General features: G+C 43.4%; 1 protein-coding gene across 1 annotated transcript; it reads right to left on the reverse strand.

Annotated features, from left to right (window-relative positions):
* Positions 1–4774: 4774 nt before the first annotated feature.
* Positions 4775–23847, reverse strand: LOC133478290 (high affinity choline transporter 1-like). Its single transcript, XM_061774181.1, has 9 exons — positions 23586–23847; positions 18450–18651; positions 18252–18365; positions 9709–9864; positions 9426–9574; positions 9137–9283; positions 8436–8589; positions 6235–6452; positions 4775–6151 (listed from the first exon to the last, which is right to left on the reverse strand). Exons 2-9 carry the CDS (start codon positions 18631–18633, stop codon positions 5627–5629), a joined length of 1647 nt encoding a protein of 548 aa, XP_061630165.1. The 5' UTR covers positions 18634–18651; positions 23586–23847; the 3' UTR covers positions 4775–5626.
* Between the last annotated feature and the right edge of the window lie 261 nt (positions 23848–24108).

Here is a 24108-nt window from a genome sequence, read left to right on the forward strand (position 1 = left end):
AAAACCCTCCATTGTTGCTGAATTAAAACAATTCCGCAAAGAAGTGTTTGCCAAAATAATTGCACAGAGATGTGAAAGACTAATTGCGAGTTATAGAAAACGATTGATTTCAGTTGTTGCTGCTGAGCATGGCCCAACCAGTTAGTACGTTTAGGGGCAATTTCATTTTCCACAGAGGGCCGGTAGCTTTCAATAGTTCCCCCCCCCCCCCCCCCCCCCCCCCCAAAGTTAATAAAAAAAAAAAAAAAAAAAAATCATTGTTTTACTTGTGTTTTTCTGATATTTCCATTGGTTTGATCTTAAAGTGGGTAAACCTGAAAAGGGGGCAAATACTTTTTCATGGCAATGTATAAGTAATCGATTTATGATACACAGATAATTGTTTTAAAGGATGTGGGGAATGTCAATACAATCGAGAGAGAACCTAAAGATAACATTCAATGGGGAACATTAAGCCTCGTCTACACTAGCAAACGTCTCCAAACATTCGCTTGCAAACATCACCAAATACCAAGTGCGGTGATCAGCACTCTGAGCCTCCTCTTGCAGAGCATGGGCGGCGCTCTCTTCCTCTCCCTTCCTCCAGCACTGATCACCTCCTCGCCTGCCCACCTGGTTTCCATTAGCACTCATCACAGCCTGCGCTTAAACCTGGCAGTCCCAGTGTTCCAGCGCCAGAGTATTCCCGCACCTCTGTGGGACACCGGCCCACTCTTCAATTTAGTATTGCGTACTGGAGAAAGTTATTTAACTTCCAGTGCTCGTATTTACCTTCGCGTCTTCTCCTCCTTCTCCAGTGCCTTCTAGTGTCTCCTACAACGCCGCCTACCTCCACCACACTGCAAAGCTCACTTACCTGCTCAGTCGTCAACCTCCTGCAGTCTCCTGCTCCCACGGACTGCCCTCACCCCTTCCCACGACTTCTTCTGTCTCAGTCTGCTTTTGGGTCCAATCTAACTCCTTTGGTTTCAAACCATAACACTAAGTTTGCTTTTGTTTAGGTTGGACATCCACACTATGAAACAACTACATCAAACAAATGTGTTTTCCAATGTTTTTGGTAAATTGTTGGGACTTGTACTTTCCCTCCAAATTCACAGAAACAATGGCAAAATTCAAGAAAGACATCATCAGTGCTGGTGTCAAACGTAATTTTTCAGGAACATCAATGAAAAGGACTCATTTTTCAGGCAAATCTCGTAAAAGGACCCATCCATCCATTTGATTTACCGCTAATCCTCACTAAGGTCGCGGGCTACTGGAGGCTATCCCAGCTATCTTGGGGGAGGAGGCGGGGTACACCCTGAACAGGTCTCCAGCCAATCGCAGGGCACATAGAAACAAACAACCAGTCACACTCACATTCACACCTATGGGCAATTTAGAGTCCACAATTAACCTACCATGCATGTTTTTGGGATGTGGGAGGAAACCGGAGTGCCTGGAGAAAACACACACAGGCACGGGGAGAACATGCAAACTCCACACAGGGTGGGCCAAGATTTTAACCCCGGTCCCCAGAACTGTGAGCAGATGTGCTAACCAGTCGGCCACCATAAAAGGACCCACTTTTTAAAAAGATAAAAAATATTCCAGGCATTTTCAACCTAATTTTCATCCAAAAATACACCACCTTTGTGGTAGATATGTTTGTGCCTTTGCACCAAACAGCAGTTCAGAGTACGTACCCTTTTTGGAGTCCTTGGAGGGGGTGCTGGAAAGCGCTCCCGCTAGGGACTCTATCGTTCTGCTGGGGGACTTCAATGCTCATGTGGGCAATTACAGTAAGACCTGGAAGGGTGTGATTGGGAGGCCGCACGTGCACTTGGCACCAGGACACCCTAGGTCGCAGTTCGATGATCGACTTTGTGGTCATGTCATCAGACTTGGGGCCGCATGTCTGGGACTCTCGGGTGAAGAGAGGGGCGGAGCTGTCAACTGATCACCACCTGGTGGTGAGTTGGCTCCGATGGTCGGGGAAGATGCCGGTCCGACGTGGCAGGCCCAAACGTATTGTGAGGGTCTGCTGGGAACGTCTGGCAGAATACCCTGTCAGAAGGAGTTTAAATTCCCACCTCCGACAGAACTTTGCTCATGTTCCGGGGGAGGCTGGGGACATCAAGTCCGAGTGGACCATGTTCTGCGCCTCCATTGCTGAGGCGGCCGACCGGAGCTGTGGCCGTAAGGTGGTCGGTGCCTGTCGTGGCGGCAATCCCCGAACCCGGTGGTGGACACCAACGGTGAGGGATGCCGTCAAGCTGAAGGAGTCCTATCAGGCTTTTTAGGCCTGTGGGACTCTTGAGGCAGCTGATGGGTACTGGCTGGCCAAGCGGAATGCAGCTTTGGTGGTCGCTGAAGCAAAAACTTGGGTATGGGAGGAGTTTGGTGAGGCCATGGAGAAAGACTTACGGACGGCTTCGAGGAAATTCTGGTCCACCTTCCGGCGTCTCAGGAGAGGAAAGCAGTGCACCACCAACACTGTGTATAGTGGGGATGTGGCGCTGCTGACCTCGACTCGGGACGTTGTGAGTCGGCGGGGAAAATACTTCGAAGACCTCCTCAATTCCACCGACACGCCTTCCCATGAGGAAGCAGAGTCTGGGTTCTCTGAGGCGGGCTCTCCTATCTCTGGGGTTGAGGTCACCGAGGTGGTTAAAAAGTTCCTCGGTGCCAAGGCCCCGGGGGGGGATGAGATTCGCCCAAAGTTCCGAAAGGCTCTGGATGTTGTGGGGCTGTCCTGGTTGACACGCCTCTGCAACATTGTGTGGACATCGGGGACAGTGCCTCTGGATTGGCAGACTGGGGTGGCGGTCCTCCTTTTTAAGAAGTCCGACTTAAGAAGGGGGACCGGAAGGTGTGTTCCAACTACAGGGGGAATCAAACTCCTCAGCCTCCCTGGTAAGGTCTATTCAGGGGTGCTGGAGAGGAGGGTCCGTCGGGAAGTCAAATCTTAGATTCAGGAGGAGCAGTGTGGTTTTCGTCCTGGCTGTGGAACAGTGGACCAGCTCTACACCCTCGGTAGGGTCCTCGAGGGTGCATGGGAGTTCGCCCAACCAGTCTACATCTGTGTTGTGACCTTGGAGAAGGCGTTCAACCGTGTCCCTCGGGGAGTCCTGAGGGGGGTGCTTCGGGAGTATGGGGTACCGAAACCCTCATACGGGCTGTTCGGTCCCTGTACGACCGGAGTCAGAGTTTGGTCCGCATATCCGGCCGTAAGTCGGACTCGTTCCCGGTGAGGGTTGGACTCCGCCAAGGCTGCCCTTTGTCACAGATTCTGTTCATAACTTTTATGGACAGAATTTCAAGGCACAGCCGAGGCATAGTGGGGGTCCAGAATGGTGGCCTCAATATTGCATCTCTGCTTTTTGCAGATGATGTGGTTCGGTTGGCTTCATCAAGCCGTGATCTCCAACTCTGGAGCAGTTCACTGCCGAGTGTGAAGCGGCTGGGATGAAAATCAGCACCCTGGATGATTTCTCTCTCTCTCTTCCTCCTCACTTTATCTTCTAAGTCAAACTCCGGGGTGATGCCCCGCGACGTCGTGGTCGGCCAGCAAGCACTGTAAGGCCAGGCTGGTCTTATAGCTTGATGGCTATCTCCTTGACGTAGTGGTAGATATGGGCCAAATTATTACTACTATGTAACTCGCAATTGCGGCGTATACCACTGATGGAATGGCGGCACTCGCTACTTATATAGTGAGGGAGGGCGAATTATGCCAGAAAGCCCAAGTGCGTACTTGGGCTTGTTTTCAGCCACCCCAAAAAATCCAGACAACTGAAATGATGAGTTTAACCTTATAGCGCAACAATTCAAAACTAAATTGTTCTCAGTCTTAACACATTTTCAGCACTTACGTTCCAAGATATTTAATGCGTTTAGAAACAAATCACTTCACAGGGTCTTAAAAGTCAAGGTGCTCCCAACAAGCTGGAGGCCCACTGAGAAAACTCCTATTAGGACAGAGAGAGAGAGAGAGACAAGGAGCAAAGGGAAGATTTTATATTCCGATTTTGTATTCACAAAAGTCCATTTCTGATAATGTGGTTTACATGTTGTGCATTGCCATGTAAGTGCAGTCCATTTACCATTTGTATAAATATTTTAAAAATAACTAAATAAGTCCAAGGTCCAATAGAGGGTTGGGTTACTCACAAAACAAACAAGAAAATGCATTCTGTTTATGTGCATGCATAGGTGCTGTAGTATCAAAATGAATTGCCTTCCCCCAGAAATTAGTCGGGTTACAAAACATTTGTTTATAAATCCAGCCCATTTCTCTATAGCTGTGACTCAACATTTAAATAACCTTTATCAGACTTGATGGTTTAGTCAGACTGAAGTGCGTTACAATGTACAAAACAGTTATATATTTCTTGCCTTGCCGGGAGCTCAGCACCCTTACCTAACCTAATAACAATACTTTTCCCTCCAACTAGATGGAAGATTTATAATTAACCTGTGTATCCACTTTTGGTTACTTTTTTTTGGGAGGGGGGGCGGGGGGGGTTATGACGTAATATATTACTAATGTAAGCTCTGGCTCAAAGGTTGAGACAGGGCTCTAGACTACTTTTGCAATGTCATACTTTTTTTTTTAGTGAAGTCTCTGCTCACCTTTCCAAGAGAAACCTGAACCTTGGTGTCCTGCTGTGGGGCTTTATTGGCCTACGCACGGTCCTCAATGTCCAGGTTCACGTTTACGCGGTGGTCGAGGTACTTCCACTGCAGTGACTGTGTGCAACATACTATGAGGAAACATACAGGCACCACACAGGTTTGTCATTGTATTGTATTGTACATCAGGAATGGGGTACATATGGCCCGTGGGTCACATACAGCCTGCATTTATTTAGAATGGCCTTCGACAGACACTGAAAAAGACTCTCATCCCGGCTGCAACAATGAGACAAAATTGATATTCGTATTGGAAAGATCCTCTCAAAGCATCAATGGCATAGTCTTATTTTGCACGTTGTAAAACTAATATTGACCCTTCCAATGTTCTTGTGTCGCCCTCTGCTGTCCCAAACAAGTCATTACAGAACCGTTGGACGGATACCCCAGAAGAATATAAGACAATGTATAACATGTACAGCGTTTCAAATATCTAATTTGGGGAAAGCTCAATTATTAATACAGAGAACCATTTTTCAAGAACACCCCTTAAAAATAGTAGAAAAAAGCCAGTTAGATACTGATAAACACTTGACACTTAAAATAAGTTTCTGAGTAGGACGGTCGCACCACCAATAGTGGAGTCTCGTCCCCGATCAGTTCTTATTGCGTGCAAAGAGGTCCAACAGCTTCTGGAGAGGTCAGAGAATACGAATACAATCACATCACATGGATCAGTTCTAATAGAAAATCTATTGAAATGTATGTTAGGGAAAAAGAGGCTATGGATTAAATATGGGGTTCAACAACATTAAAATCAGAATCCTGAGATTTTAATAGTTGCCTTAAATTTTGTGTTGAACAGCCTCTCGTTTCAGGCACCCTGCTAAGCCTTGGGCTCATTTTCACGGGAATATTCAATACTTTGTAGAAGAAACTACAATATAGAAAATATGTAAGAATGTGTGCATAAAGACGCCTAAAACAAGGTTTGGCAGACACCGCAAGCCTATAATGCTGTATTAAAGACATAGTTCCTTTCCTCATTGAAAGTTTGCATTGGTCTCTCTTCCTCCTCTTCTGCCTCTATTTTCTCTTTGAATGCATCCAACACATCCCAGGACTGCGGAATGAGCTGGCGAGAGAAGCCCAGCTGGACCAGCCATGACAAGAGAATGACAGCCGCCAGAGAAATGAACGCAATCAGAGTCCTGAAGGGAAAGTACTGTGTAATGACGCCATCCTCCTCCCTCCAGCCCGGGTAGAGCAGCACAGGAGGGATGCCGAGCGCTGGCTCGCCGCTCAGCCCGCGGAGCAGCAGAGCTATCACGTAGCCGCTGATGGCACCGTAGCAATTGGCAGAGCGGAGGTGCACCACACAGACCAGCTGCGGGGTCACAATGCAGTAGAGTAGGTCGGTCGCAAGCAGCCAGAGTGCAAGGATGCTGCTCTTGTTAAAGGCCAGACCGGTTCCAGCCAGGCCCACCAGCAGCACACTAATCTTGATCACCCACTGCAGCTCCCTCTCTGATGCCTGAAAAACAAACAAAAAAAGACATCAACACAAAATCGTGTTGCAGTGCTCATTGTTGAACCAGTCATACAACTCACACACACCTGCTTTCTCAAAGTTGTCTTGTATATGTTTTGTGTGAACATGGATGCTGATGACAGCAATGTTGAGTCCATGGAGGACATAACTGCTGCTGCTATAGCGCCAATGCCTAACACTGACACCCAGGCGGGTGTGATGTAGGACAGAGCCAGTGGCAGGACATTCCCTGCCTCCCCGCGCTCATAAGGTGGGGGTAGACCATATTCTGTCTGGTTCCAGTCTTAGAGAGGAGATATAGAGGCACATACAGAGACAGAGAGGTAAAAATAAATTATGGTAATGGGGATAAAAAGTATGTACGAGGCCTAGTTAATTATCACATTACGAAGCAAGTAAGAAAAACCTTTTAATGACATATTTTTGACGCACATTTAACTTTAATTCCACTGGGAAAATTCTCCTTACACCCTGGCCAGAGATTGGAAACGTGTTTGGTACCTTGCAGACTTACACCCTTAATAACCAATGTACAGTGGAACCTCCAAAACCAAGAACAATCCTAACCGTGACACTGGTCCAACTTCTGATATGTGACAAGTGCCCAAGGCGCAACAGTACATTGTTAGGGAGCTATATGCCTCTGGGATGGTCTCCTAAGGCAAATTGCTATTATGTGACAGGGCAGACTATGAGTGATTCAGAAGACCCTTATGGAATGCAGCAAAAACAGCGTACCTCACCCGGATATGGGCATCCCGGGGCCCCACTATGGTTAAGCCCTCACCCCGTGGGGCTCGATTCTGGCCGAGCGAATGACAGGGGATCACCTCTCCGTGGAACCACCACCCATGCAGGAAGTGCTATGTGGTTCAGGTGACGGTCGAGTGTGAGTCGGTCTTCGTTTGCCCAACCTGCTTCTTGGAACATGGAATGTCACCTCCCTGGCAGGGAAGGAGCCTGAACAGTTGGACTCACCTCAACCTACAGTTTAGACTCTGGAACCAAAGTAACTGAGTGGGGTTGGACTTTTGACCGGTTTTCTGCCTATGGATTGGATTAATTACCGGTAAACAAGAGGCTTTGGGAAAGAGCTCCTCTGACTGTGGTCTGTGCCTAACAGTAGTTTAGAGTACCCAGTTCTTGGAAGTTCCCCGGTGGGGTACGGCAAAAGCACACCCGCCAGGTGATTCTGCTGTGAGATTTCAATGTCCATTTTTGCAATGATGGCATAACCTAGTGATTAGAAGAACTGCATCCTCAATCTGAACCTGATGTTATTGGATTTCTGTGTTGTCTGAACAGAAAGGCATAATGTCATAGTATAGTGCACCCGTTTGTCACAGGGGGTTGCGTTACTGACCCACTCGCAATAGGCTAAATAGTTGTCAATTAATTTCATAATCGATTATTTGTTGCACCTCTATGTTAGATATATGCATGTGCCTTTTAGAGGCGGGGCATGGTCGGGTGGCGTGTGACATCGACGAGTCTGCCTGCAGGTGTCTGGACGTGAGCTGTGGCCGACAGCAGCTAGTGAATCACATGATCCTCTGTGTTTTATTGTTCTCCCAGCGTTCAATGCATGGCGGAAATAGTCATTGGTAAATGTGGCTCTCCGTTCCTATATGCAAGGGCATTACAGGAGTAAGGATACTCTAAAACCCATGAAAAAAACCAATCCATTAAAAATAGCAGTATAGCGGGGGTTGGGAAAAATTAACTATGAGATAGCAGGGGAACACTGTGGTCATCAGACTTGTGAAGTCTTTGACACCCCGGTGAAGAGAGGGGCTGTCAGGTGGAACAAATGGTAGGGGGACTTGCACTTGGGATTGGGATCTGGCAGACCCAAGTGCATGGTGAGATTCTGACAGGAACATTTGCCCTTAAATTTTAGAGGACCCACTGTCCTAATTTGGATGTTAACAACAGTACTGTATGTACCCACAAAACATGGGTGTAGGGTTACGATCGCAGGACGAGATAATCTTGCTGCCAATGTTCTCAACTCCCGCTTCCATGCAGTCTTATTGAGGCGTTTTGACTGTTCCACTGTACTGCCACCCTGTCTTTCCTTGCACATGCTGTATGCACGTGAAGTGGAAAAAGAAGATGAAACTCATCCCAACCAAACAATAGCCACCGAGATGATATTGTCAATCCGTGATGGTCAGATGGCATGCATGCACTATTGTTGCCTCCGTGTATGCAACCTCTAATACTACGCATGATGGGGTGGGTACAGGATGCGTGTGTACAGTACCTGCAGATGCAGCCACAGCTCCAATGATCACTGAGGGGATTCCCATAATAAAAGCAAAGCCAGCCGCAGCAAAGCAGGTAACCTGAGCCTTGGATGAGGAGGCTGCTGCAAGGATCCTCTGGTATAAAGATTGGTACGCCAGTCCCCCTAAAGCCTACAACATACTGTACATAAGTTCATCCAGCATATTAGTTATGCAACTTTTTATTAAATATATGTGCGCCTGCTCCAGAGCTCAGGTTTCACTGGATTCTCAGTGTTTAGCTGTAGGGAGGTCTATACGTCCACAGGAGCAAAACAACAACAACAAAAACTGATTTATCTCCATTCACTGCCAAACAATCATCACAGATGATTGAGAATAAACTTTACAAGTCTGACTTACGCATGAAGGTCAAACTCGAGTGGCTGAATTTGCACTGTGGAAGTATGTCCTTTTTACCATCTCCTTCACATAAATAATTAATAAATACATCTTTGGTATAGAGAGCTCTTATTACATTTACACATATGTCCTCGTTGCAGCTACCGCAGACTTTACAATCTATGTTTCTGGTGCTTTTTTTTTTTTTTTTTATTATTGCTCCTGGAAAACAAAACAAAAACATTGTGACATACACAATTGTTATCATGCAGCAACGATCGATAACAATAGAAACAATTTTTGAAAAAACATCATAAAATGAATTAAAATATCTAACCAACATGAGAAAGTCATCTGTCCATTTTCCTGCATCATCAAGCTTCACCTCTCCTACCCAAGAGTGGATGTTTGACTTATTGAAATGGGCTGCTTGTGCAAGGTCAGTCACCACAGGACTGAGAATCATAAAGGGAATACAGAGCCACTGAAACACAAAACAAACACTACTTAGTCACAGCAACATGAAGGAAATGTGCGTAGAAAAACATTTTCAAAACAAAGGCTGCCTTGTCATTCCTCACAGATTGACTGCAATCACGCGACCTTTGTACTCTCTCTTAGCTCACCAGACTGACAAATATGAAGGAGAGTTGGATGATATCCGTGTACGCAACCGCGTAGAGGCCTCCTAAAAAAGTGTAGATGATAGAGACAGCCGCAGAGATCAGAATGGAGACAACAGATGATAGTTCAAGGATGATACTCATCGTCCCCCCTGGAAATGACACGCAATATTATGTCAAACAAAGAAAAACAAACAGCATTAGTGGCAAGACACACACAGATCAGAGCTACAATCATCAATCACATTAGAATACGAATTAAAAGCATTAAAATTTAATTACTAACCTAGGGCAGCAAGGATGCAGGCAACCCACAAAATATCACTGACCAAAGCAGGAAGTAATATTGCTGTAGTGAACAATTGGCCATAGCGATTCTGAAATGGGTCCAACATGGTCACGTAGCGTTTGGACCTCATTTGTTTGGCAAAAAACAATCCTCCTTGAAAGACAGAAAACAAACCAAAGTAAACTGTTTTGAAATTTTTCAGTTGATTAAAGAGCCTTGGGTTATTTAATATTCAAACTTAGACTGAGAAAACAATGACTTGAAAAACTGAAATCAATTTTGTACTGGGGTTCAAGTTCCATGGAATTCAATAGGAGCTGAGCACCAAGTCAGTAAATTCATGGGGGTCTTTTATACATGCTCAACAAGCTTTCACACAGAAAAAGAAAACAAATGTGTTGTTATTTCTGTAAATGCCATGCTTCAAAGATGACAATGCCCAGCATGAGGAGGTGACATGCTACAGAGGAATGAATTGTCCTTCTTAATCATGACTTAAATCATCCAGTCCACCCAAGAATACCAAACAGAAGTCAATAGCAACCGTTGGCCCAAAGCAGTGAAGATAAAAATAATGCTTATATTGAGCTTTTGATGATCCTCAAAGAGTATCTATCTGACCACCGCCATACATCCAACCACATTGAATCAAGGGCAATGTAGGTCAAGTGTCTCGCCCAGAGACACGACGACGAGTCCAGCGGGGATACGCAAACGGCAACCCTCTGGTTTCAGGGCATACAGTGGGGCAAAAATGTATTTGGTCAGCCACCAATTGTGCAAGTTCTCCCACTTAAAAAGATTAGAGAGGCCTGTAATTGTTATCATAGGTATACCTCACCTATGAGAGACAAAATGAGAAGAAAAAAAAATAAAAATAATAAAAATAAAAAATTACAGTCTGATTTTTTAAGAATTTATTAGCAAATTATGGAGGAAAATAAGTATTTGGTCACCTACAACTCATTATCAGTATAAAAGACACCTGTCCTCAACCTCAAACAGTCACACTCCAAACTCCACTATGGCCAAGACCAAAGAGCTGTCAAAAGGACACCAGAAACAAAATTGTAGACCTGCACCAGGCTGGGAGGACTGAATCTGCAATAGGTAAGCAGCTTGGTGTGAAGAAATCAACTGTGGGAGCAATTATTAGAAAATGGAAGACATACAAAACCACTGATAATCTCCCTCAATCTGGGGCTCCACACAGGATCTCACCAAGTGGGTTCAAAATGACCTGCAGAGCTAGGACCAAAGTAACAACGGCTACCATCAGTAACACACTACGCCGCCAGGGACTCAAATCCTGCAGTGCCAGACGTGTCCCCCTGCTTAAGCCAGTATATGTTCAGGCCTGTCTGAAGTTTGCTAGAGAGCATTTGGATGATCCAGAAAAGGATTGAGAGAATGCCATATGGTCAGATGAAACTTTTTGGGTAAAAACTCAACTTGTGTTTGGAGGAGAAAGAATGCTGAGTTGCATCCAAAGAACACCATACCTATTGTGAAGCATGGGGGTGGAAACATTATGCTTCGGGGCTGTTTTTCTGCAAAGGGACCAGGACATGAATGGGGCCATGTATTGGGAGATTTTGAGTGAAAACCTCCTTCCGTTAACAAGGGCATTGAAGATGAAACGTGGCTGGGTCTTTCAGCATGACAATGATCCCAAACACACCGCCCGGGCAACGAAGGAGTGGCTTTGGAAGAAGCATTTCAAGGTCCTGGAGTGGCCTAGCCAGTCTCCAGATCTCAACCCCATAGAAAATCTTTGGAGGGAGTTGAAAGCCTGTGTTGCCCAGCGACAGCCCCAAAAGATCACTGCTTTAGAGGAGAGCTCCATGGAAGAATGGGCCAAAATACCAGCAACAGTGTCTGAAAACCTTGGGAAGACTTACAGAAAACGTTTGACCTCTGTCATTGCCAATAAAGGGTAGAAACAAAGTATTGAGAGGAACTTTTGTTATTCATCAAATACATATTTTCCACCACAATATGCTAATAAAGTCTTTAAAAATTAGACTGTGATTTTCTGGATTTTTTCCCCCCCTTATTTTGTCATTGGTGAGGTATACCTATGATGAAAAGTACAGGCCTCTCTCATCTTTTTAAGTGGGAGAACTTGCACAATTGGTGGTTGACTAAATACTTCTTTGCCCCACTGTACCCTTACCCCTGAGCACCACACCATGGGTGTAACACACATGGGCCTTACTGCTTATCCCACAAATTTATTTGCCTTACCAATGGGGCACGATCAAAAAGGGAATTTAATACGTTCTAGAAGTGATGTGTGGTATACCGCAATGATCAGGGTACAGGGATTGAGCCTTGCCGTGAATAGGGAAAAGTCATTGACACGCCTGGCCCCCCCCCCCCCCAAAAATGTTTAGAATTGCCTATTTTAAGTTTAAACTATAAATAAACCACAAACTATCATCCCCAAACACTTCAATCATTTCAAACTCATTTTACAAGAACCTTAAAAATAATTGATTTACAGATTTGATTTTGAAAAAAATGCACCAGAAGTGCATGTGTACATGCACATGCAGCGTAACGTCCACTCACAACCCAGGCTAAACAATCAATCTTGTGGCATCTTAAGAGCATTATAGAAAGAGCACAAAAACCTCAAAGAGGCGAGAGGTTCAGTGAATAGCTGAGGATAGTTCCCACACGACAAAAAATAAATAAACGTGGACAGGTGAATCTGTGAAAACCGAACCGCAAATAGGCGGGGGTTCACTGTAGTTCGTAATAGTTCCAATTGTTTGGTTAATAATTGTCGGTTGTTGTCAGAAGAAAGGTCTCAGAGATTAAAAGGTCTTTAATGTAAACACAGCTACTCTGTAGGTCCTGATACTGCACCTCCTTCTTTGGAAAATGACAATGTTGTGTCATATAAACACACTTCATCTTATTCTCATTGGCAAATTTTATTCACAAATAAGCATTCAGGTAGGGCTGTGGAAAAAAATTACTTGGCTAAATCGAGCACAAAAATTGAGTCGAAGCAAAAATTTCTGCCTCAAGGAAATATTAATAAAAGCATGGCGGCACGGTGTCCGACTGGTTAGAGCGTCAGCCTCACAGTTCTGAGGACCGGGGTTCAATCCCCGGCCCCACCTGTGTGGAGTTTGCATGTTCTCCCCGTGCCTGCGTGGGTTTTCTCCAGGCACTTCCCACATCCCAAAAACATGCATGGTAGGTTAATTGGAAAACTCTAAATTGCCCGTAGGTGTGAATGTGAGTGCGAATGGTTGTTTGTTTGTATGTGCCCTGTGATTGGCTGGGAACCAGTTCAGGGTGTTACCCGCCTCCTGCCCGATGATAGGTGGGATAGGCTCCACATCGCCCGCGACCCTAGTGAGGAGAAGCGGCTCAGAAAATGGATGGATGGCTAATAAAAGCATATTTGCGCTGCGCGGAACCATTTGTCACTGTCCATGTTTACCGGACTGACATTTGTTGCACAGACACAGTGTTAGGCCAGTGAAAAACATTGCCTAAAGCGACAGAGCATCTGTAAGTGATTTTTAAGACACTATTACATGTCTATGAGTGAGCTGGATGGAAGTAAATTATAATTGCTAGTGCGCTAATGCTAATCGTTTAGCAAAGGCTGATTTTGTTGTCTCAAATTCTATACAGAATTTACACCTGATACTGTACCAACATATGCAGTTTAAGGCTCGAAGTCCAGCCCTCATAAATGAGAAAAAAAATGCATGTTAGTAGTAAAATACTACTAACAATAATAATAATAATAATAGGCGGCCGACTGGTTAGCACATCTGCCTCACAGTTCTGAGGACCGGGGTTCAAATCCCAGCCCCGCCTGTGTGGAGTTTGCATGTTCGCCCCCGTGCCTGCGTGGGTTTTCTCCAGGAACTCCGGTTTCCTCCCATATCCCAAAAACATGCATGGTAGGTTGATTGAAGACTCTAAATTGCCCATAGGTGTGAATGTGAGTGTGAATGGTTGTTTGTTTCTATGTGCCCTGCAATTGGCTGGTGACCAGTTCAGGGTGTACACCGCCTCTCACCCGAAGATAGCTGGGATGGGCTCCAGCACGCCCGTGACCATTGTGAGGATAAAGCAGTATAGAAAATGGATGGCTAATAATCGGCGGCCGACTGGTTAGTACATCTGCCTCACAGTTCTGAGGACCGGGGTTCAAATCCAGGCCCCGCCTGGGTGGAGTTTGCATGTTCTCCCCATGCCTGCGTGGGTTTTCTCCAGGCATTCCGGTTTCCTCCCACATCCCAAACACATGCATGATCGGTTGATTGAAGACTCTAAATAGCCCGTAGGTATGAATGTGAGTGTGACTGGTTGTTTGTTACATTCAGGGCAATGTCATGGCGGTATATCCAAAGAAAGATCCTTCCATGTCCTCAAAAGTGTTTGATCAGAGCATTAGCAAGAAAGGAGACCCACAGACGTTGTGGCAGAAAAACAGACAGAAAAAGGAAGTAGCAAACAAAGGGCCTTCAACTGTACTGCTGTCACTATCGCCGGGTCCTACTGCCGCCCCGACATAAACTGCCTTTTTACCTAATGTAGCAGGAACGTTTAGTTCTTGGGGCCTTTGGTCCAGTGAGAGACGAGAAGCTGCCTCACAGCAGCAGGCCAACAGGAGGAGCATGGTCCAATGACTGAAAGGGAGTGGATAAAGTTTATTTTGGAAGAGATAAGCTGCTGATAATATCTGTATCCACGATGTGGCATTTGCCATCAAAGAACATCTCATCACCCAACTTCATGAATCCCCAGTAGGTATTAACACGTCACATGACCCTAAAATCTGAGCCCCATGATCAACCACATGGCCACTGCTGTGAGGGACTATTAACCAACACTGGACTTACAGGTCAAATATGGCCAAGTCTCACTGTCTAGCAAATAGGCAACGACACGGTTGCTGCATGCGGTGGGAGCGGGGTAGAATAATAGTGGAAGGTTCCCACAGGCAGATTGTTGTCCACCAATTCATGAAACTTTCAGGAAGATCTCTTGATAAGTGTGTCCCGCAACGCACTGTTAGGAAACAAGCAGTAAGTGATCAGGACCTTAATAGCCTCACATAACTTGGGTCAAAACAAAATCCATCTGAGCATTGATAGAGGCCGGGCCGGCCCTGGGCAGAGGCGACATAGGCGGTCGCCAAGGGCGCCATCTGCTGGAGGGGTGCACTGCCATCGCCTTCCTCTTTGGGAAAAATATTTAAATCATAAAAATAATGTAACACCCGCTGGTGTTACGTCTTTACGTTTCTGTCTTGAAAATAACAAATACAATTACAAAGGAAACTAAAGTAACTATGTTTGTCACTTGCCAAGTCACGTCACATGACGTGGGGGGCGCGTCTCAAGTTAGTGAACGAGCGATCAGTCAGAAGAGGACAGGTGATTTTATTTACAATTTTTTTCCATCATGAAAAGGACAGCTAAGCCATCAGGCGCACAGTTCCGCAAAAGAAACGCGGAGGAGGAAAAGAAGTCAAAATATAAAGGTAACATGTCAACATATTTTTTAAATTTTGTTTTGTGTAAAGAACATGTTTTAGCTAGCTAGCTTGAAATAAAGTAAGCATTATCTTAACACGCTCATGTCGGGTGACCAGATGTCCTATTTTATGAAACCTAAAATGTGTCCGGCCGAAATTTCAAGGATTCTCGAAGTACTACGCCCCCCTAAATATAATTAAAATACAGATGCCAAAGAGCTTACAAGCACCTCATTGCTAGAGACAAATGTAAGGAATTAAACTTCTTGTGGAACTGTAAACTACTCAATGCAAAATTAAAATGAGACAAAAGGAAAATGTTTTTTGGTCACCGAGTAAAATCCAGATGAAATCGTCCATCGCTGAATCAATCTCTTTCAGTTGGGGAAGCGGCACTTCTATGCAATAACTTGACCACTAACTTTTAACTTGGAAAAACAAATGTCAAGAAATGCCAAATTAATATGATTGCAAATACTCCCTCCTCTGGCTGATTGGTATACTGCTCGCTCTCTGTTGGGGTAGGAGCAAATTTATTGACGTCACCCCAGAGAACTCTGCATACGTAAAAACGACACGTCAAGAACACAAGGAAGAGGAAGAAAAAAAAGGGGGGAATGGAAGCATGACATGTCAGGTTGTTGCAACCTTTGGTTTGTCCCATTAGCTGTCGTAACAGCCATTACTCGCATGATTTGTTTGGCAGTAACGATAGAGTAATAAATCAATTTTCTGTACCGCTTATCCTCACTAGGGTCGAGGGCATGCTGGAAGAAAATTTTCTATTTTATATTTGAAATTGTGTGGCATGTTATCTTATAAATTAAAGGCAATGTTAAAAACTATTGGTATTTGACTTTTTTGAAAGCTTATTTAAATCATTAATGAAGGGCGGTGCTGTACAAAATCTCGCCTAAGGCGCCACATTGGCTGGATCGAGGCATAATCCAGGAAAAACAAATGGGCAATGATGAAAACAAGGGATTGACAATATAATCCTATTTAGGGTTACAAACGGGTGGAAAATTTCCAGTAAATTTGTATGGGATTTTAAGATGTGAAATTTTGGAAATACTCCAAATTGGAAATTTATTGGAATTAACTGGGAAATGAGGGTAATTTAATTTAAGTCATCATATTCAAGCATAAATCGAAAACATTGTCTTGTCATGAGCACATATCAATGCAAAATAGATGGCGCTCTTCTCCCACATGCCATGACATTACAGTACACGTTAAATGCTCAATTTTTTCTCTTCACTCGAGCAGCAGCATACCTCAAATTTTGACTAGCAAAAAAATATTGACCAAGGGATGGCTCGTCCCTTGCAAAATCTTTAAGAGGGGTATTTGTAAATCAAGGTGTCACCGTCCTTGCACGGAATCTGGTTGTTTTAGTCATGATTATACTAAAATGTATTTTGCCCAATTATATTTAAGTTTCCTAATAAATGTTGAAAATTCCTTTTTTATTCTCGTTGATTCCCACAAATTCCTATGGAACGTTTTCAACTTTGAAAATTCATGGAATTTTTCAACCATAATGATGATGTTGCTTAATTGAGTGAGAATTCTGACAATTGTGTAGAATTGATTGTTGATTAACCGTGTCCTCCAGAAATTGAGGTAATGGGCCTCCTTCACTAAAAAATGCGTACAAATGTTCTCAGCTACGCGTATACACAAAATCAGCGTCAGATTCATGACACGTGCATACTGGCCAATTTTCTTCACAGCACCGTGCGTATGTTAGTACACCAGAATTCATTGTAAATGACGGGCTTGTGCCCACGGCCTGCAATCTGCATAAACCGCGCCCCAATAAAACGGCATCCATCTGACGCATCTCAGCCAATGCGACGCGGTTTTTCTTACAAGAGGCTGATCCAAAACTTTAATAACATTCGTAATCTTTACCCTATATTTTACTAATCATTTCTTCATTTTAGGAGCAACTTTCTAATTTTGAGGAGCAATTTTTTGCAGCTTAATCACACAGGGATTCACATTCACAAAGCTTTTTGCGTCCCAGATCATTTTTGTGCGTCTAGCACGCGGGACGCACATCAAACGAGATGCCTGATCATTATTAATTGATTCGAAAGTTAAATTAGAGAATGTGGCACAAAACATACATCTCTATACAAAAACAATTTAAAAGCAGCGCAAACGTTAAAATACATAGTAAGGAATAAATATAACACAGCAGAGAGGCATTTGTAGTTGATAAAAGTCATCAAATTAGTGTTGGAAGTGAAGGAATGAGCCATATATGCCAACCGGAGTGCGTCACACTTCAACCATGCCAGCGGCGATGCAGATCAACTTACATTACATTTGCACAAGCAATATCACAGAAAAATATAGAAATCAAATTATCATACAGATGAGAAAGAATAGGCTTGCTCAATGAGTGACAACGTTGGACTGCATTCAGAGAGCTGCACACATAAATGTACTGTACAAGCGTCCTTTTCTTTTTATTTAGGACGGCCAAACCATTAGCAAATTCCTGGTTTGAGTTATTATCGCTAAAGTTATTATTATTGTTTTTATAAATGACTGTACATTTTCCCAAAGTTGAGTTGAATGGGTAGGTACCAACCATGCACAAGTGGGCAGATACTTGAATAATAAGCAGTGTGACTACGTGGCACCGATGCCTGAAGCGGATTGGCTCAATTTTTCTGCCTTCTGCCTTTCATCGGCTATTGCATACAATCACCCAACCACGTAGATGTCAAACTTAAACCAGGTCACAAACTCATTTTGACCTATGCTATGCATAAAGCAGTGGGGAATTTTTTTTAAAAATTTGATGGCACCTTTAAACACCGTGCTACAGGGTATGCTAGCCATCAAAAGAAAGTTTTGTGAAATTCCAATCCATAATAAAAATCTACAAACGACTAATTTATCACACAAATGCAGAACTTATTTCGCTTCTTAAATGAATGATAATAATTAACTTAAGTAATCCCTCTTCTCATTTCTATGAGAAACGATTCCCGCTTTTGATACTCACCTAACAGGAAATTCAAAAGATATGCGAGAGGGCCAAAAGCCCAGACGAGACCTTGAGCTGGAGAATAAACAGCTTCAGCAGTCCCCATAATGTAACCTCCTCCAACCCATGTTGCTAAACAAAAAAACAGATGAGAAAGAAAAGGTCATTGGTGAAATTAACGCCCTACTAAGTGACCAACGTGAGAAGAAGTCTTACCTGTCATGGTAAAAACACCAATCAGGACGTTGATGTTGCGGCCCCCGACGATGGTGACTTCGCTCATTTTGCCAGTGCATTTCTTCTCCACTTTCTTTGATTTGCGTGATGCCAAGATCCCAGTTAGCAGGATAACCACGTAAAAGGCAGCCACAGCCACAAGTCCAGCCACATGCACCGCCATGCCTGCAAACCAAGAACTCTGGCAACAAACATAACCCAACAATAAAATGGTTAAACATTATTTCGTCAAATACACTCCAGATTGAATAAATGCCCCTGTGTTTTACTATTCACAAAGTAAGGTGGAATCATGTTTTAATTATATGTTTGGTCCTCTGTGATTTGTGTTTGGTCAGATTTAGTCTATTTTGGCACCTGGTATCAGCAATCGCATCACAGCAAGGATCAACTTGTTTGTTAAAAGGAATGTATGGAGAAACACTTGAAAAACAAAGAGGTAAATTAAGATCATAAATCATCGAAGTCTGGCCCGTTGGAAGGCTTGCACGTCTGTTCTGCTCACAATTTAAACATCATTTGGTGAAATATAAGATTTACAACATGGTAGAGATTGACATTATATACAATAATAATAACCCCCGAGCTTACTGAAAATATGCCCCCCCAAACTCATTGAATACAGCATGAAAAGTAGAGTTAAGGGAGCCGATACGGCTACTGATTATTAAAAAAAAATATTGGCATTAAAATTTTCAATAATACAAACACCAACAATTAACTTAATTGAAATGCCTTTTAGCATATGTTCATTAAACAGCATTTTTTTTATTCTTAGAAATTAGAAATCTTTGTCTTAAAATTCTAACAAAAAGTGCAGGGAGCTCCGAGGCTCAAAAGAAGGTGCTATAAAGATAAATGAAAACAAACAAATTAATATCTCCCTAAAGTAAATCAAGTTTTCCAAAATGGCAATATACAGTGGGTACAGAAAGTATTTAATTGAAGGAAAGATGAATGCGGCCAAGTACAGGAAAATACTGGACGAAAACCTTCTCCAGAGTGCTCAGGACCTCAGACTGGGCCACCTTCCAACAAGACAATGACCCTAAGCACACAGCTAAATTAACAAAGGAGTGGCTTCAGAACAACTCCGTGGCTGTTCTTGAATGGCCCAGCCAGAGCCCTGACTTAAACCCAATTGAGCATCTCTGAAGAGACCTGAAAATGGCTGTCCATCAACGTTCACCATCCAACCTGACAGAACTGGAGAGGATCTACAAGGAGGAATGACAGAGGATCCCCAAATCCAGGAGTGAAAAACTTGTTGCATCATTCCCAAAAGGGTGCTTCTACTAAATACTGAGCAAAGGGTCTGAATACTTATGGCTGTGTGATTTCATTTTTATTTATTTTTTTAAATAAAATCTGCAAAAATTTCAAAAATTCCGTTTTTTTCCTGTCAATATGGGGTACTGTGTGTACAATCATGATGAAAAAATAATGAACTTAAATGATTTTAGCAAATTCCTGCAATATAACAAAGTGTGAAAAATTTAAGTGGGTCTGAATACTTTCCGCACCCACTGTAGATCTAGATGTGTTAAACAACTCAGGAGAGAGCACCTTTTGTTTGAAGCCACCCACCTTTCAAGTGAGCAAAGGTATTGGAACAGACATTATTAAATTAACTTAAAGTGAATAACATTTAATATTTGGTGGCATAACCCTTACTTGCAATAACTGCATCAAGCCTGCGACCCATTGACTTAACTAGACTGTTGCATTCTTCATTTGAAATGCTTTTCCAGGCCTTTACTGCAGCCTCTTTCAGTTCTTGTTTGTTTCCGGGGTTTCTCCCTTCAGTCTCCTCATCAGGAGGTAAAATGCAAGCTCTATTGGGTTAAGGTCTGGTGATTGACTTGGCCTTTCTAAGACCTTCCAGTTTTTCCCCTGATGAAGTCCTTTTCTGTGTTGGCAGTGTGTTTTGGGTCATTGTGTTGTTGCATGATGAAGTTTCTCCTGATTAGTTTGGATGCATTTTTCTGTAAATTGCCAGACAAAATCGTTTTGTAGACTTCAGAATTCATTCTGCTCCTACCATCATGAGTTACATAATCAATAAAGACTAGTGAGCCCGTTCCAGAAGCAGCCATGCAAGCCTAAGCCATGACATTACCTCGACCACGCTTCACAGATGAGCCTGTGTTTTGGATCATAGGGAGAGCCTTTCTTTCTCCATACTTTGGCCTTTCCATCACTTTGGTAGAGGTTAATCTTAGTCTCATCAGTCCATAAAACTTTGATCCTCAACTTTTGTGTCTCATCTCTGTACTTCTTTGCAAAATCAATATTCACTTGAAGTTAATTTAATAATGTCTGTTCCAATAATTTAGCTCACTTGAAAAGTGGGTAGCTTCAAACAAAAGGTGCTCTGTTGTTTAACACATCTAGATATAATACCATGAAATAAAAGCTGGAATTCTGAACTTTTGTCTCATATTCATCTTTTGATCTGAAACCCAAATGTCTTCAGTATACAACAAAAACAAAGGAATTGACCTTGTCATTCCAATACTTCTGGAGGGGACTATCTTTGTTTTAAGTTCAAACAAAAACAAAGTGCAGGGAGTTCCCAGGATCAGCAGGATCTCTTATAAAATTTATAGAAAATTTAAATAAATAAATAGTTCCCTGAAGTTTACCCAGTTTTAAATTGATCTCTTATAGGCTGTCAGATTTTAAAACAAGGGCCAATGCCGATTTGCGTCGAAATGCTGTATCGGGGTGCTGATACTCAGCCCGGCCGACAGTCACTCTATTCCTATTCAAAAACAAACCGAATAATGCCGTAGTGTCTGCAAAGAATTAAGGGGAGTCCAAATTACTTCTTTAGGTCAATACCGGTTCATTACTTTTGGAGATAAAGCATTGAAATTGTTCAAGGGCAGTAAACATTCCACTCAAAAGGTTCGAATACGACTGTGGACAAACAAGGGCTGCTCCTCTGCTTCCCGAGCATTGTGAAGGGACTCTTGAGCAAGCCACCAAACCCGAAAAGAAACAACACTTTTTCCACGGTCCCGCCCCCTCACTCGCCAGCAAGTGTGAATTAGTTATTTGTGTTGTGCAAAAATAAAGTATCCAAACAATGGAGGCCAAATGGAGAGCACTAATTAGCAGCAGTGAGCACAGCGATCTATTTCTTCAGTCTCAACGGGTTTGGTGGCTAAAAAAGAAGCATGGATCGCTAGTCAACAGGAAGCCGGTCGAGGCTGCGCACCTCTGCTCTGGCACTCCTCCCGAATCAGAAGAGATGTTCCGAGACGCTCCCATCCCTCGACTGTACTGGACTGCTCGCTTCTCTCTCCAGAGCACCGCATGACATTTTCATAATCATCAACAAGCTATGAACTTTTTGACTTTTTGATATGGCTTGTTTGATGTGAAGAGGAGTTTGGCAGTGAGCCTTTTTTGGGGGGGGATCTACATTGTAAATGTCCTAAGTCAGTTAAGTGAACTAAGTGATTCCTGATTTGTATGAGCAAATTAACATGAACATCTCAATTTTCCTCTTCTGTTGTAAACAATCATGATTATAATAGTAGGTAACTGTGACTTTTTTATACTTCTCTGAGGGCCATTTATGAAACAATATGATGCAAAGACTGGAATTTTTTTAAATTATTGTATATAATGGGAGATTACTTTAGCTTTACAAAAACCCCACTACACGGAGTCATAAAATGTCTGCGATACAGACAGAGCAGCATAGGAGTAAAATGATACTAGTTGACATTTTGCTACGGGGAGCCAAACTGCCAACACTGTAGAGCCGTAGTCGATGACTGGGAGCTTTGTTTTGGGGGGGGGGGGGGGGGGGGTTTACAATATAAACACACCAGAAGGCAATCGATTAAATTAAGTGATTCATGATATGTATGAACTTATTAACATTCGTATGAAAAACTAAATTTGATATGTATGAACAAATGAAGGTCTGCACAAATAACTCAATACAATCATTTGTATTGTTGTGTCAGTCATCATTTGATAAAGTCCCCATAGGGCCATACTAAATCGAGGAAAAAACTATGATGCACAGATCGGACCAAATGCTTATTATTGTTTATATTATGGGGGTTCTTCGGGCACAGGGACTTCCAAAACCCTGCTTCAGGGTGCCATAAAATGTCCACGATACAGCCAGACTTTTTACTCTTGTCAGGGAGGAGTAAAATGATACGGTCAAATTTTCCATCCATTCATCCATCCATCGAAAAGGGTCACATGTGCGCTGGAGCCTATTGCAGCTGAGGTGGGGTACACCCTGGACTTGTCGCCAGCCAATTGCAGGGCATATAGAAGGGACCATTCACACTATGGACAATTTTGAGTCTTCAATGACCCTTCAAAACATGCATGCGTTTGGAATGCGGGAGGAAGCCGGATTCAACTATACACAGGCTGGATCTGCGATTCGAACCCCCTCTGCTGTGAGGCAGATGTGCTCACCACTTATTCACTGTGCTGCAGTCAAATTATGTTGGAGGTGTTTTACTTTATTTTTGCTACAGCGAGCCCAAACTCACAACCTTGCCCTCTCCTGTAGTCGGAGGGGGGATTGGGGGGTGGGGGTGACTATGATTTTGTGTGCGTCATGTGAGTGAGTCATCATCATCATGACCAGAAAAATCACATTTCAGCTAGTAGGAAGTCTCGCGGGGGTAAAATAATCCTCTCTCTCCTGACCTAATGCCTATGCAAAGGCCCTGCTTGCTGGTTCTTTAAAGATTAAGCCATGCGATGGCAAATCATTTGTTTGACGAAGAGCTTCCACGTTTTCCTCATTCACTCACACATAGCGAGAATACAACCTAATTTTACAACTAGGCCCTACTGGTCAAGGAAATTGCCTGCTATTTGAGCGGTTTAGCGACCATTCGTGTACGTCTGGCTTTTATATATATACACATCTATATACATATATATCATGGCCTGTGTATGTATGTGCGAGACGCTACAAGGACTCAAATGCGCGTGCGCATGCTTAAAAAAAAAAAAAAAAAAAAAAATCCATCCAAAGATGAGCTCCATCCACCTGTCGGCGTCAAAAGATTCAACAAAAATGCTCGCTTCTAACATGTCAGAGGGGGGGTCCACGTCAAAACTCACCGCTCCGTGAGACGACGAAAGGTTTGCTTTTGCTGCTGCTGCTGCTGGTGCTGCTGTTTTCACTTCCTGTCTTTTCACATCTGCCTCCCCCCGTTCCAGGTTTACCAGCTCTTCTAAATTCGACTCTCTCCGCTCTATTGTTCGTCCTCGGCAGCTTGCCCAACCAAGCGTGGTGCGTTCATATGGCGTCACTCCGAGTGGAAATTTTCAGAAACATGACGCCGGAAAGAGTGGCACTGCCCACGACTCGCCGGTTACTTGCGACGTCATCGTGTCGACATCAAAAGGGCGCGTTCATACAGCTTAGATGTTTTAAGTGAAAAAAAAGCTTTTTTTTTTTTTTTTTTTTAAATAATCGCCCCATGATGGCAGCATCACGCACCATAGCACTAATAAGAACACACGTTACAAAAATGGTCACCAATTTCTTTGAAATGGAGAGCTACTTCTAAAGTACTGATTAAAGGGCAGTTTTGGTACACACTTCAGAAATAGCAAAAGGTACTGCCATTACTGTACCTCT

The sequence above is a fragment of the Phyllopteryx taeniolatus genome, chromosome 5 (assembly GCF_024500385.1).
Source record: "Phyllopteryx taeniolatus isolate TA_2022b chromosome 5, UOR_Ptae_1.2, whole genome shotgun sequence".
In the NCBI taxonomy this organism is placed as follows: domain Eukaryota; kingdom Metazoa; phylum Chordata; class Actinopteri; order Syngnathiformes; family Syngnathidae; genus Phyllopteryx; species Phyllopteryx taeniolatus.

What these genes read in the sequence shown, in the direction of transcription:
- LOC133478290 (XM_061774181.1), bottom strand. Translation starts at nt 18,633, where the DNA reads ATGGCGGTGCATGTGGCTGGACTTGTGGCTGTGGCTGCCTTTTACGTG. An exon ending in TGGTGTTTTTACCATGACAG is followed by an intron (nt 18,366 to 18,449) that starts GTAAGACTTCTT and finishes TTTTTTGTTTAG; the next exon opens with CAACATGGGTTGGAGGAGGT. An exon ending in AGACAACTTTGAGAAAGCAG is followed by an intron (nt 6,152 to 6,234) that starts GTGTGTGTGAGT and finishes TTTGTTTTTCAG; the next exon opens with GCATCAGAGAGGGAGCTGCA.